This window comes from Scomber japonicus, chromosome 14 (assembly GCF_027409825.1).
Source record: "Scomber japonicus isolate fScoJap1 chromosome 14, fScoJap1.pri, whole genome shotgun sequence".
Classification (NCBI taxonomy): Eukaryota; Metazoa; Chordata; class Actinopteri; order Scombriformes; family Scombridae; genus Scomber; species Scomber japonicus.
In genome coordinates this window covers 27,516,366-27,529,836 of record NC_070591.1, presented here as the reverse complement: position 1 = coordinate 27,529,836, position 13,471 = coordinate 27,516,366, and the positions used below count along the sequence as shown (strand labels likewise).

At 41.5% G+C, this 13,471-nt stretch overlaps 1 protein-coding gene across 1 annotated transcript in view; it reads right to left on the bottom strand.

The window, feature by feature from the left end:
* thada (THADA armadillo repeat containing) overlaps positions 1 to 13,471 on the bottom strand; it is a 98,785-nt gene that overhangs the window by 66,929 nt on the left and 18,385 nt on the right. Inside the window, exons 22-26 of the mRNA XM_053332555.1 lie at positions 13,064 to 13,173; positions 9,414 to 9,546; positions 7,258 to 7,380; positions 6,873 to 6,995; positions 5,307 to 5,398 (exon numbers count right to left, since the gene is read on the bottom strand). Coding sequence (XP_053188530.1) covers positions 5,307 to 5,398; positions 6,873 to 6,995; positions 7,258 to 7,380; positions 9,414 to 9,546; positions 13,064 to 13,173 — 581 coding nt within the window. The remainder of the gene's footprint in view (positions 1 to 5,306; positions 5,399 to 6,872; positions 6,996 to 7,257; positions 7,381 to 9,413; positions 9,547 to 13,063; positions 13,174 to 13,471) is intronic.

Sequence of the window (13,471 nt, the reverse complement as noted above, 5' to 3'; positions counted from 1 at the left end):
TTCAACAGGTAATATTTAGAATAGAAGAAGCATAATTACAAGCACAACACATGTAAGTGCATGGCTAATGGAAAGAGTAATGCTCCAATTCGGGTACACATTTTAGTTTAGTATATTAGCATGCTAACTTTAAGTAACTGGCACTAATCACACATAAACATACCAAAGTATCAGGTTATTTGAGCTATAAAAATACATTCTGTTGGGGAAAATTAAAGTCTGTTCCACATTTCATGGCAATATATCAAATATTTGTCAAGATGACAATTAGCTAACCTTGGAGCCATGTTGCTAGCATGGCAAAAATAAAGTTTCGGCTGAAACAAAACCTAAAATAACTTTTTCTGTCAACTGTTGAGTCTTTTTTTGTGCTGAAGGTATTGTAGTGACAACACAAAAGGTCAAATATAGGCATAATTACCATAGAACATAAGGAGAAATTGTTGAATGAACATTAGCTGATATTTAGAGGGGTAACTGGCTAAAAGCTTTTGATCTTCAAAGCTAACCCAGAAAGAGAGACGTGACATATAATGAAGCTGTGGGTGAGAGGCAGTGAAAACATTGACTTTAAGTAAGCAAACAGTTGAGAAATGTGAGCAGTGTCCAAAAATAACTCAAATTTGCTCTTTCATTAAACCCTTCATAACAGGAACTCAATGGTTTACTCAAGAGTAAACAGTCAATTGAGATTTGGGACACTTATTATTCATTGTAATTTAGTGTTATTAGTCACAGGTGTTTCACAACTGTTGTTTTTGCCTGCATTGTGGGAACTTGTTTGGTTCCAATGTGAATATGTTTGAGGGCACTAGGCCTATATAATGTATGAATTGCAAACTCAATAAAATGGCAGATAGTTAGTATAGTATAAAAATGCTGTACAAGACATCTTCAAAAGTATAAAACTGATTGGACACATGAATCACAATCAACAGTGCGAAGACTTAATCAGAAATACTGAGAGTTCAACTTTGACTTAACTACTTAATTTGAGTTTATTGAATTAACTTCAATGCTACATCAGCTGCACCAGCATTTTTAATTTAATGCGTGCTTCCACATTATCTCCCCACCCATCTTTCAACATAAGATGGAAAACAAATGTGACACAAGGAGCATAAATTGAGGAGAAATGATGAGGACAGGGCCAATAGTCAAATTTTGTGCAGCACTGATAAGAAGCTATTGTGCCAAATATTCTCCACTGAAACAAATCAAGCCTTTATGTTTGCTTACCCTACTACAGCTACAAATAAACCCATTTGTGTGTATACACATATATTGCTATGTGCCACGGTCACGTGTGTTTGTGCTTATGTATTCACTCACTCACATACACAACTGTCAATAAAATGACAAACTTTATATTTAACACTGGCGGTTTCGCTGCTGCGACCGCCATTCAGCCTCAGGGCCAGTAAAGTTTTTATTTAACTCAGCCCATCTAAATCAAGTCAATCCTAAAGGGAAGAGAGTCTGGTCTGCCAAGCACATGATTACAAGACTGGAGACATTGCATACTGCTTCAGTCACGACTGCTGTTAGTCCTCGACTAACGCACACAAAAAAACACACACACACACACACTCTCCCTCTAGATCTGGTTTAAGTTAGCAGCGGGCACTGTCATGGTGGGGAAGTGAGTGGTGTGCGTATTTCAGCCCTGTCAACCTGGATATGACGCACTCCTTAACTATTGTGACTTGGCACACACACCCACACAAGATAACTACACATGATCATTTAATGACAAATGCAGAAATCAGTGTGTAAGTTTACCTAAACATTTAATGTTCGCTGAATTTATGTGCAAACAGAGGATTGTGTCTATTATATAAGAGCATGTGTGTGCTCCCTACCCTTCTCTCCTCTCCTCTCCTCTCCTCTCTCTAATGAGAGTCTCTCAGTCTGACAAGTCTCTGCTGTCTGGAGGACAAAGGTCAGAGGTTGTGTCGGAGCAGATTAGACGGGGTAAAAAAAGGGGTAAGGATCACAAAGGAGGAGAGAAGCAAGAGGAGGAGGTGCAAGTGAAAAGGCCTGGTCATCTTTGTGGGCTCACAGCTGTTTTTGCACACTCACACAAGCTACGTCACCTTCAAGGCAAGTCGCACGGAAAGTGTTGATTAGTTGCCACATATGTAATGGACTTTCATCGAAGTCCGAATCTGAAGAAAGAACATTTGGTACGATTCTCAAAGGCACCTCTGTAGCGTTGATTTGGATGTTTCTGCATGTGCAAGTGCACGCGAGGCAGGCTTGAGATAAAGCTGGAGGCTTTGCTTGGAATGCGGAGAGCAATCTTCGCTCTGTCAGCTTTGTTTACAGTTGCGTTTATCTCGAGGACGGTATCGGATCAACATCGATGCCCGGTCACGGAGCAGAGAGGCCTGAGTCCGAGCTTAGTGGAACGATGATCCACAAGCAAACAATACGTCTAGATTTAAGTAACTATGTAAAATACACAGCTGACATTCCCACAGGCGGTGAGAAGTCTTTCCAAACACACAAACACAAGCACACACACAATGCTGTAAATAAGCTGGTTTGTGCGAGAGGGAAATGTGTATACTCTCCAGTTTCAGTGGACCTAGAGACCCTTACACACACACACACAGAGCCAAATATTGGAGTGGACAAGCTGTCACAATGCATTTTCTGCTGCCAGAGATCACAACCGTAAAATCATAGTAATAACAGAGACCAGACGTACAACAGACTGTGGAAAAGACAAAACTCCCAAAGACACAATTAAATAATGAGTTGCAGCTTTCTTGATCATACACGCACAGTTTCGTAACAAACACAGGTGAATGCAATGAGATTTACAGGCATGCTGCAAAAGTTCCTTAAATTAAAAGCATATCAAAAGAAACATGTAAAAGCATTGTAAACTCTCAAAAAAATATGCAAAAATGCTACTTTTCTTAGCCATGCTTCTATTTATTTCATGACATCAGCGCTCCCACATGCATGTAAAAATAACCCCAAAATAATAATAAGAAAAAAAGAGAAAAAAAGCTGCAGACAAGGGTGGGGGTGGGTGAGGAGATTGGGGGAGGGTGGGGGGGATTGGGGGTAGATAACTGAGAGCTACAAAGAGAGAGGGAAAGCAGACTAAAAACACGGGTGAAAACAGACAAGATAAACAGGAGCAGCCTTGGCTTAGTTAAGAGTATTCAGAGAGAGGGCCTTCGGATAATCGGCCAATAGAAACACAGTAAAAAACATTTAAAAAGGGAACCAGACTGAGCCTCCTGGAGTAGTTCCCGAAAACCCTGTGAAACTTAACCCTGGATTATGAGTGAGGTCACAAATCACTTTCGGAGCTCAATATAGACCACCACTCGACTATCACGTTGTCCGACAGTAGAAGAGTGCGTGTTTTGCTTACGTCTGCTCTGATTAGTCCAATTACTCCTCTGATTGTATAATTGAAACATAGTCGTAGCCGTAGACATAGCCATCTCGAGTGCTAAACTCCACCTTTCCTGTGTCTTCTAAGTAAAATAAAAACAAAAAAGATCATAAAATATAGGTGGAAACAGCATTTTCAGTATCTGTTTCCAAGGACTTGGATGGTTGTTTGATAAGGAATGCGGAGCTGGTAATAATTTAAGGCTCTTTTTCCAGAAACTTCACAAACTAGCCATCTCTGACAGAAAAATGATTAGTTCACAGTGCGAGTCAGGACTAACAGATGATGATAATCTTCCAACTAAAACAGAAGCCTCTTAAACCTCTAAACAGATTCATCGTTCGCACGGCTCAGCCTTATTTTAAATGGGTGTGAGTGTGTTATAAAACTTCTTAGAGATAACCTGTTGGATAAGAAATGAAAAACCAGATCCAAAAAAATGATTAGTGACATGACAGACAGGATATATTGGATATATAAAGGTACCCTGTGAAGTTTTAGACTTCTAATAGTGCTATTGAGCAATGTTAAATGTGGGTTGCTGCAAAGGTAGAAGACTGATAAGAAACACATAGAGCTCAAACTCTTCCAAAAATAGGGTCTGCAAGTGTGTTTTTGTGAGCAACTTTAAATGTAAACAACTTTGTTTACAAAAAAAACTACACAGGGTACCTTTAACTTGCTGGCTGTAGGCTATTAGTTTTTGGTCATCTCTACACTTTAGGCCTGAAAGAAATTAACGATATCATCAACTGTGCTGTTGTTGTTGTTGTTTATCACTGTGAAAATTTCATGTGGCATTTTGTTCACAAAGGGGTGGTTGGGGTCTTGCTTTAGGCTTGTTCTTGTTCAGACTAAAATTGTAAACCAAGCAAACAAATCAACCACAGAAGCTGTTTACACACAGAAAATAATCATATTTAAATATCTACCAAACAGGCATGAAAGTCTAAATGTCAGTGTGCCACAAGACAAACTGATGATTTGTGTTTTTTATCAACAAAATACACATATCTGCAAACAACTGAGATGATTATTTGCAGTTTTGCTAGATACTTTAGTGCCCAGATGACCTATGATTTTGTCTCTCTATGCCAGCTTCTGTCCGACATTGTGCAATACTTTCACCAGCTGTAACTGAGACATCCCTCCCCATGATGCACCTGTCTGCTAAAATGCGCAGTCATTTGTTGGGTGTAGCTGGCAGACAGTCCTTGCATGTGAAGTGTAGTATGTGAACAATAGTTTAATACGTTTTCAAATTTTGCGTTTCCGCGTTCACTTATTATGTGTAACTGCCCTTTATGTCTTTGAATCCAGCGTCATTTCCTGGTAAGGAGTAGCAGCAGTGAAAAGCTGCATCTCTACAAGCTTTTTACAGCAGTGGAGTATTTCAGTCAGACTGGTGTTACAACAGTGACCCCTGGTGGTATCAAACAGCTGTTCACACAAATGTGCTTCATATACCTTGGGTCGAGCACTCTAAATGTCTGCTGTCTTGAAATTTTTATCACAAAAAAATATAGATGTTTTATGTTCTGTGCTAGAAAGTCTGGCTCAGACTCGGGTTGAAAAAGATGGAAAAAATAAGTTGAGACAGTTTGGATAATTATAGTCAGGTTCAAGATGACTTCTATGTTTTGCTTTAAAATAGTTGAAACAAGTGAAACTACACTGGAAACAAGTTGGCTCCCATATATTAAATGAGGGTCACATATTCTTGTAGTTGACAGCTTTTTTTGCACTAGTAATTGTGCCTTAAGGATTTTTTTTTTTAGTCCATACATGACTGATAACCACTGATTTGTAGTAACGGCCTGCCAGTGTAAACACTGATACACATGACAGTAAACTAGAGCTGTGCTGGAGAGGGGAAAAAGCAGCAGACCTGTTCTTTTTCGAGTGTTCGTCCTTTCCTTTCTTCACTCCAAAGATCCTTGTGATCAGAGTGCTGAAGAGGAGAGTGGAGGAGTTCCTCACCTGGAGTAAAATGGGAATGGAATGGAAAGTTTAAAAGTCTGTTTGTGCATCACAAGAAAAGGAATTCACAGTCTTACTGGTGATTAAACCACGATTGAAACATCATATTTTTAAGTCAGTGCAGACCTTCAGTTTAATAGTAAGTTTTGTAACTCCATCTGTTTGTGCTTCTTGACAACAGCTTGATATTTGCAGACAGTTGGCTAGCTGCTGTTAGCTTTCCAGCAGGCAGGAACAGACTGAACAAAGCAGTAACTGCACTTTTTGTAAGTAAGTAAATAAAATGTATTTATATATTGGTTTTCATAGATATTAGTCACAATGTGCTTTACAAAGGACACAAAGAAATCATAGCAGATGACGTGACCACGCACAAGTCCTAAACTAAAAAACACAATGCACAATAAAAAAAAATTAAATGCTGACCTGGTGCATACAGGTTACCCAAACAGGTGTGTCTTTATCTGCTTTTTAAAAGAATCTGCAGACTCAGCCAACTGTACGACTGTGGGTAGAATGTTCCATAGCTTAGGTGCTACGGCCTAAAAAAGCTAATTCACCACGGGTCTTAAGAGGGGTGCGTGGTGGGACACGCAGCAAAATTTGGCCATATTTGACTAAAGAGAGTGATCTGATGAGTCAGGGTGATGTAGATCAGACGGATATACAGGACTGACTGTGCATAGCTCTGTAAGTAAGAAGGAGAATTTTAAACTGGATTCTACAGTCGTCAGTGTGAATTAAAGGCATGTATAAACATCTCTAGTTCAGCGGTTGAAGCTACAGATTACAGTTTCCTAACATTTCTTAGATTTACCTTTTGTCACCTTCCATAACCAGATAATACTTCATCAACAAACACAGGCTTTTTAGGCTGTCCCTCTAGTAGACCTTTAAGTTCACTCATACCTCTAAACTCCAGCCAGAGCAGCCAGAGTTACGACAGTCCTGTAAACTGCAACAGGTGCGCATGAAGTCAAACTATTACGTCATACTTCACGGGAGTGTCTTGGCTAGAGACTGTATGTAGCAAGCTGACATCTGTGTTAGTTTTTGGTATAAACTAACTTTTTTGTGGATGTTGTAATAACCACATTTTCATGATAAACATTTTACACTTAAAAGTTCAAATTTAATGAATTGAGTAGCTACAGATGAGTGACAAATGAAAGGGTAATTCTACAAGTCCCTGAACTCTTCTCTTCTGAAGGGATGAACATCATTCTTCCTAAAGATACTCCCTCATTTGGTGTTTTGATGATGATAGTGGAAAGCACTGTCTAATGCCTTGGGTCAAAATCTCCCATAGATGTTCAACTGGCCAAAACTGGGCCACAGAGCATGATCAGATATTAAATGCTTTATTGTACTATGCAGTGCAGTTTCTCCACTCATTTATTCGGGTTTTCCCTTTAGTTTGTCCCAATCCTGGTACAAAGATAAAGAGGCAGAAAAAGTGGAAGTTGAAACTCACTGCCCAGACAGGAGAGGTGAAGCCGAGTACAGCGGCCTGCATTCCATCGGAGACGAAGGGGATGATGTTTTCCCCTAGACGGGTGTCCCTGTACAGAGCTCGCAGGATGTTCAGAGCGTGGACCTTTAACCAATGAGAGGAGACAAATCGCATTAAAGGCAATGACGTCAATAGAGGGTAAAGAGTAACGGTGCGTCACAAGAAACATTACAGTCATCATAAAAATCACAAGAACGTTTAAATAGTCACGAGGACGCTTCTGTGCTTCTGTCCACAAGTTGCTTATAGATGCCATTTTCAGAATATCACATGATCTTGCAAAATGTCTTTCCTAGAAAAGATAGTAAATGTAGGACTGGTGTATGAAGCTTCCTGGTAGTCAAACCTGAGGCACGGTGGAGCTGTCAGTGTTCCTGTCAGCGGAGGGCATGGCCAGGGCGATCAGCTGTCTCATGGTCATCTTCAGCAGGCTGCAACTGGACGACTTGGGCTCAGAGGAGAGCAGAGCCTGGAGACAAGATTTTAAAAATATACATACATAAAGTATATGTTTTAATGGATTTCTATGTCAGATTATATTGTCGTGTTGTATATCCAAGGGGTTTGAGTTGTACATATTTTCCCCCATCTTCTTTAGGACATTGTTTTCTTCCATATAAATATATCAGCTATATGACTACATAAGTCTGTCTATACGAAAAGCTGGAGTGAATGACATCTTCGTGAGTGTGCGTCAGGAGTGGGAGTGTTGGATGTTGGAGCGAGGAGGTGACAGCGACTGGCTGCTGTGTGAGAGAGGAGTTATCTTACTGTGGGAGCTGATGGGAGCCAGCTGTGTGTCTGGCCTGGGTTACAGTATGGTTAAGAGGTAGGAGAGATGGAGAGATGGAGAGATGGAGGAGGAGGAGGAGGTAAAGTCTGGCTTCTATGAATTCTCGGGGGCAGTGTGTGTGTGGGGGGGGGAGGGGTGGATACGTGGGTATGTGGGAGGAAGAGGAGGGCCAGATCCTGTGAAGTCTGGTCCCCGGGTCGGTCCAGACCAGCGTGAGGGCGAGCGCACAGGAGGCCAGACTTCCCGGATCTGACCGTGTCTTTTTGTGTGAAGGAATGCGGGGCGAAGCTCGGCCAAGGTGTAAAACGGCTTCTGCCTCTCCACAGACTTCCTCCACTTTGTCGGGCACCCCTCTTTTCTCCTTTATCTTATCTTCTCTCTCTACAGCTCCTTTCATCCAACCTTTTGCCTCATCTCCTCTTTTCTTACTTTGTTACATCTTTAACTTACAACAGAGCTGTGACAGCTTTGTTTTTAGTAAATGGTTGTATTAGACATGCAAAAAGGTTTCTCACTTGCTGATATTTCACATACTCAAATTCAGGAGTTTTGAACCCTAGAACTGTATTTAAAACCAATTTTAAAAAGTTAAATAAAGACTTAATCCTTTAGAAAGATTTTCAACCCTGGAATGCTAAATAAAACCAAAATCATTACTTGGATCTTTTTAAAGATTACATATATTTCACATATTTATTCTACTGCTGCCTGTTTCAGGAGGTCAAATTCAGGAGTTTTGAACCCTACATCAGTATTTAAAACCAATTTAAAAAGCAAAATAAAGAGCTAAATAGTTTCAAGGACACCCAGACCATTTTCAGACTGTGTAACTGTCATCTAAACCAACATAATGGCACATAAATGCTTAAAACCAGGAGACAGCGGGTGACGTCAGTGGTAAAGACGTTCGTCTTGCACGTATAACCACAAAAAGAGCAAACACACTCCAAAATGACCGCTGTGATAAAACTTGAACTCTGTAATGTCTTGTTTTAATATCAGTAATCAGAGGAAGTGGGGGAGCGAGTGGTGACTCAATAACAGAGTGAGAGTCAGTCAAGTGTTAAGGTGGGTTAGTCAGAGATTACAACACAATGTTAGAGGTGTGTGGGCATGGTGACTATGAAGAGGGGTCAACCAAAGGACAGACTCTGTGTGTGTGTGTGTGTGTGTGTGTGTGTGTGTGTGTGTGTGTGTTCGTGTGTGTGTGTGTTATGAGTGCTTATGTGAGACAGATGGATTTAAAAAAAAACTCCAATGTTCTTCCAGCATGAGTTGCTCGGGGGGGCATGCCAAGAACTGCTGATTGCACTACATTTAGGAGTAAACAGGAACACAAATACACTCACACACACATGGTTTCTATTACTAAACCGCAGACAACTTTTCCAATATTCGTTCCCTAACACATACCATATCATGGCCTTCATTCAGACCAAACTGTAATCTCGGTCCTCATGTTTCTGCTCACAGCTGTTTAGGATTTGTAATTTGCCAAATGTGCCCTGCTTCAGAACTCAAACTGCAAAATATAGCCGCATATTATACCAGTGCAACTGATTGGAGCAGAGTTTATATAAAACAAGTAGAGCATGTGCATCTATGAAAGTCTGGTGTCAGGTATGATCACTGGCAATGAGCTGAAACTTGAAAGAGAAATCCCAAACTGTGCCTGAGTGTTCATTTTTGCTAGAATGAGGCTCACACACCTGAATGTAAAAGGGGATTCCAGCGCTGCGTCGTGTGGCGCACAGTTTGGATGACGGATCGCTGGATTTGACCTCTTCCAGAACCTCCGACAGCCAGCGGGCCGGAAGCTGCTGCAGGGCCTGGCTGCCACTCCTTACACACACACACACACATACACACATACACACATACACACATACACACACACACACACACACACACACACACACACACAGAGAGAGAGAGAAACTTAAATACAGTAACAGGGGTATTTTTCATACACAAGCATACTGTCAATTTAAACAATGTACTATTATCATTTTGTGCACACTTATACATAATCTACAACAACATAACTTTGAATGGAAATTTTAATGCATAGAAGTTGTTCATATCATAAAAGAATGTATTCAAACCAAGGAGCAGAATCACAATGCACATTATTGTATGTCTTTAACCTTTCCAGTACACTCCTTTCAAACAGATGTACTGCACAGTTTCTTTTCCAAAATGATGTTGGAAGATACATTTAATGTGATGATATGAATTAAAGATTTAAGATTACATTTTAAAGTGAAATGTACGCCTGTCTTGAAAAATCCAGCTGTAAAATATGTCAAATATGATATCACAAGCAAAAATTCTGACTTGATGAAGGTCAAGGGTCACAACCTGAATGAATTATTTACTAAGGAATAACTTGCACTGCAAATTATTTACAAGTATTATTTGGTAATGACAAAGCTTGGTGGCTAATTTTACCTGTAAGGAATGGTACTATTAATGTGTTGATTAACAGAGATACACACCTGTTTTCACCTGTAAGCCTCACTGCAACACACTACTGTTACAGAGGCAGACAGGAAACGAGGGGGGGGGGGGGGGGGCATGGATTACGGCTGGAATCGAACCTGGGACACTGCAGTTTTGTGGCATGCATAATAATAACCATTCAGCTGAGGCGTTCCAGCATCTAATTATTTTTTCTATTTTTTATAACCTGTTTGACAAACTGTGGTGATGGTTCTCAAGTGACAGTTTAGAGAGTTCCGGATGACTTGAGGAACTTGATTTACTTGAAAAACAACAACACAATATAATTGACGAACTTCCAAATACAAGTGGCTCCAAAGACAGCACCCGAGGGTTTCCACCTGCATCAATCACCTCATCCAACAACCTTGAAACCTATCATTCTGCATCCTTAGACACTAAATCACATTGAATGTGGTGCTACTCTCTTATGTGACCCTATTTGTGAGTTCTCGTTTAACACTACAAAGGAAATTCCTGGTCTTTCTGACACATTTACGCTGTTCTCTGTGGCATCTGGTTCTCCAAAGTGTTTTAAAACAAATGCTAAGAATACGATCAGAGGCAGGTCTGGCAAACATACACCCACGAGAAAACCGCTCTGCCCTGTTCTGTAAGAGGCAGCCGTTTAACAAGAGCCAGCAGAGGGAAGAGAGGATGAATTAAAACAATCCCAGTGTGGAGCGAGGGCGCGGCGCAACACTCCGGTCTACTCTGTCAAACACGCTTGACACATGAGGGATGCACAAACACACACAGTGAGGTATACGCTGTAAACAACTGGGAGATATAAATGCACATGACTAACTGGGGCAAGTGTGGAACTCAGGCAGAGAGACGAAAACAAGAGTGAGCAGGAGAGAGAGAGTGAGAGGGAGAGGGAGAGGGAGAGAGAGACAGGGAGAGAGGAAGAGAGAGAGGTCTGAGGAACTCAGGCAGAGAGACGAAAACAAGAGTGAGCAGGAGAGAGGGAGTCAGAGAGAGAGAGAGAGTGTCAGAGAGAGAGAGAGAGTCAGAGAGAGAGTCAGAGAGAGAGAGAGAGAGAGTCAGAGAGAGACACAGAGACAGAGAGAGAGAGAGACAGAGAGACAGAGAGACAGAGAGAGAGAGAGAGAGAGAACACAGTGGAACACACCAGTGCCAGATCCCGAGGCAGAGCATCAAACGGCTGTGGTTAAGCACCCCGCAATCAACACCCCATAACCCAGCACACAGCCTGCATACCATACACACACACACACACACACACACACACACACTCACTCCCCAGTGCTCCCCCGCACGACCGCTAGAATGTCGCCCTCATTACACAACACACTGGCCGTCCGCTGGTTTCAGAACAAGAACAAAAACAAGTGAGTTTGGTTTTAACCGCTCGGTGTCGGGGTGGTTCAAAGTCGACGCTGCTGCAGACAGTTGTTGCGGTTCGTCACCTGCCGCGGGGGCTAAAAAGACGACGTCCTGCGAATGGCCTTTGAGGAAAACGGCGAGGTGGCGAGAAAATGAGAAAGTCTTTCCTGTTGGGGATTTTTTTTTTCTTTTCTCTTCCCTCTTAACCGGTGGATAATGGAGGGATTATTTCCATGAGTAGCGGAGGTGATGGGGAGCGTGGAGTTTGATGTCGCCCCTGGCAACACGATGCCACAGAGGCTCCGTCTGTCTAGTAATGTCCAACGTGCATGAGAAGTTTTCAAACAGAAAACTGAGATAAAAACTAAAATAAATTGGTGGCATCCTATTTTTCTTTATAGATTCTGTCCTTATATATGATAATGTTGATTAATTGATTTTTAATTAATTGAAATACAATCATTGCAATCATTCTAAGTAACAACATAATTAGACTGATATCCTAAACTGACAAATTATATCATGAGAGGTATAACACCTTTCATTTAAATCAAGCATGTCCACATAAATCCATCAAGGGCTGTGTGCCTGCAGGTTTATGTTCCAACCAATCAAGAGCGCACATGATTACCTGTGCACCAATCAACTGTCTGAAGACTGGGATCAGCTGACTAAAGTCAAGTCTGGTGTGCTCCTGCTTGGTTGGAATGAAAACCTGCAGCCACATGAACCCTTTATGGAATAGTTTGGACACCTCCGATTTAAAAGAATAAAGACTGGAAACAGCTAAAATCCAGCCTCTATCCCCTAAAACTGTCTTACTTAACACGTCAAAAACAAGCAACAAAAAAATAAAGTCAAAATGACAGTTTATGGTTTGAGGTGGAGTTATGTGGTCGAACTATTACTTAGTGAATGACAGCTGGGCTCAGTGCAGCTTCCTTGCTTCCTGAAGTCATGTTGTCACAGGGGAGGTTGCCAGGTTTGGTACTGTCGTGGCTGTACGGAGGCCAAAACCTAAAACCTGTAGTCAGTGAGTTCAGTACCTGGCAGTCAGCTCTGTAGTTGGAGAGACTTCACACAAGCTCTGGGGGCACGGTTAAGCTGTTGTTTGTCTAAAAATAGTTCCACTGTAACTCTTCCTATAATCTGTAATTGTCGTTTTTACTCTTCCATTCATGTATGGATTCAACAAAATGAGATACTACCTGTTAATTAGTCTGCTTTAGAGTTGATGGGAAGTGTATTTCACTGTCACGCTCTATCAGCAGCTTAAATTTTTTCATACCCGTGCGTCTCTGTTGGCTGTCCCGAAGGCTCCAGATAATGAATAATATCAATTATCAAATCTTGATGGAATTACAGTATATTATATCTGAGCAGTGCTGCTGAGAGAACTTGTCTTCTTGCTATTGACGAGGCAGAGTTACACTCTGTCATGAGAGAAGCCCGTAGCTGTTCAGCAGTATTACCTTTCAGGCCCTTTGCCCTGAATGTGAACACGCACCTGCACAGCATGTCGGTGAGGCGTACAAAGCCCACATAAGCCAGTTCAAAGGCGCCACGGTGACGGGACTGCAGGAGCTGCTGACGGAAGTACAGGCCTACACCCTCCACCTGTAACACAGAGACAAAGAGAGAGAATCAGTAACTCAGTTGGAACAAGGGCAATACTGCTTTCTAGGGGTAAGTGTGTGTGTGTGTGTGTGTGTGTGTGTGTGTGTGTGTGTGTGTGTGTGTGTGTGTGTGGAGGGTATACTGTTTGACCTCAGAAACTTAATCTGATACTTTAGCTTGCAGCAGAAATGAATGTGACCTGTTATAAAAGGGTCAAAATGACAAAAAGGCAGTCAAAAGGATTATGTGCAAATAGTTACATGCAAGGTTGAACATACTGAACATTTTAATGGTGCAT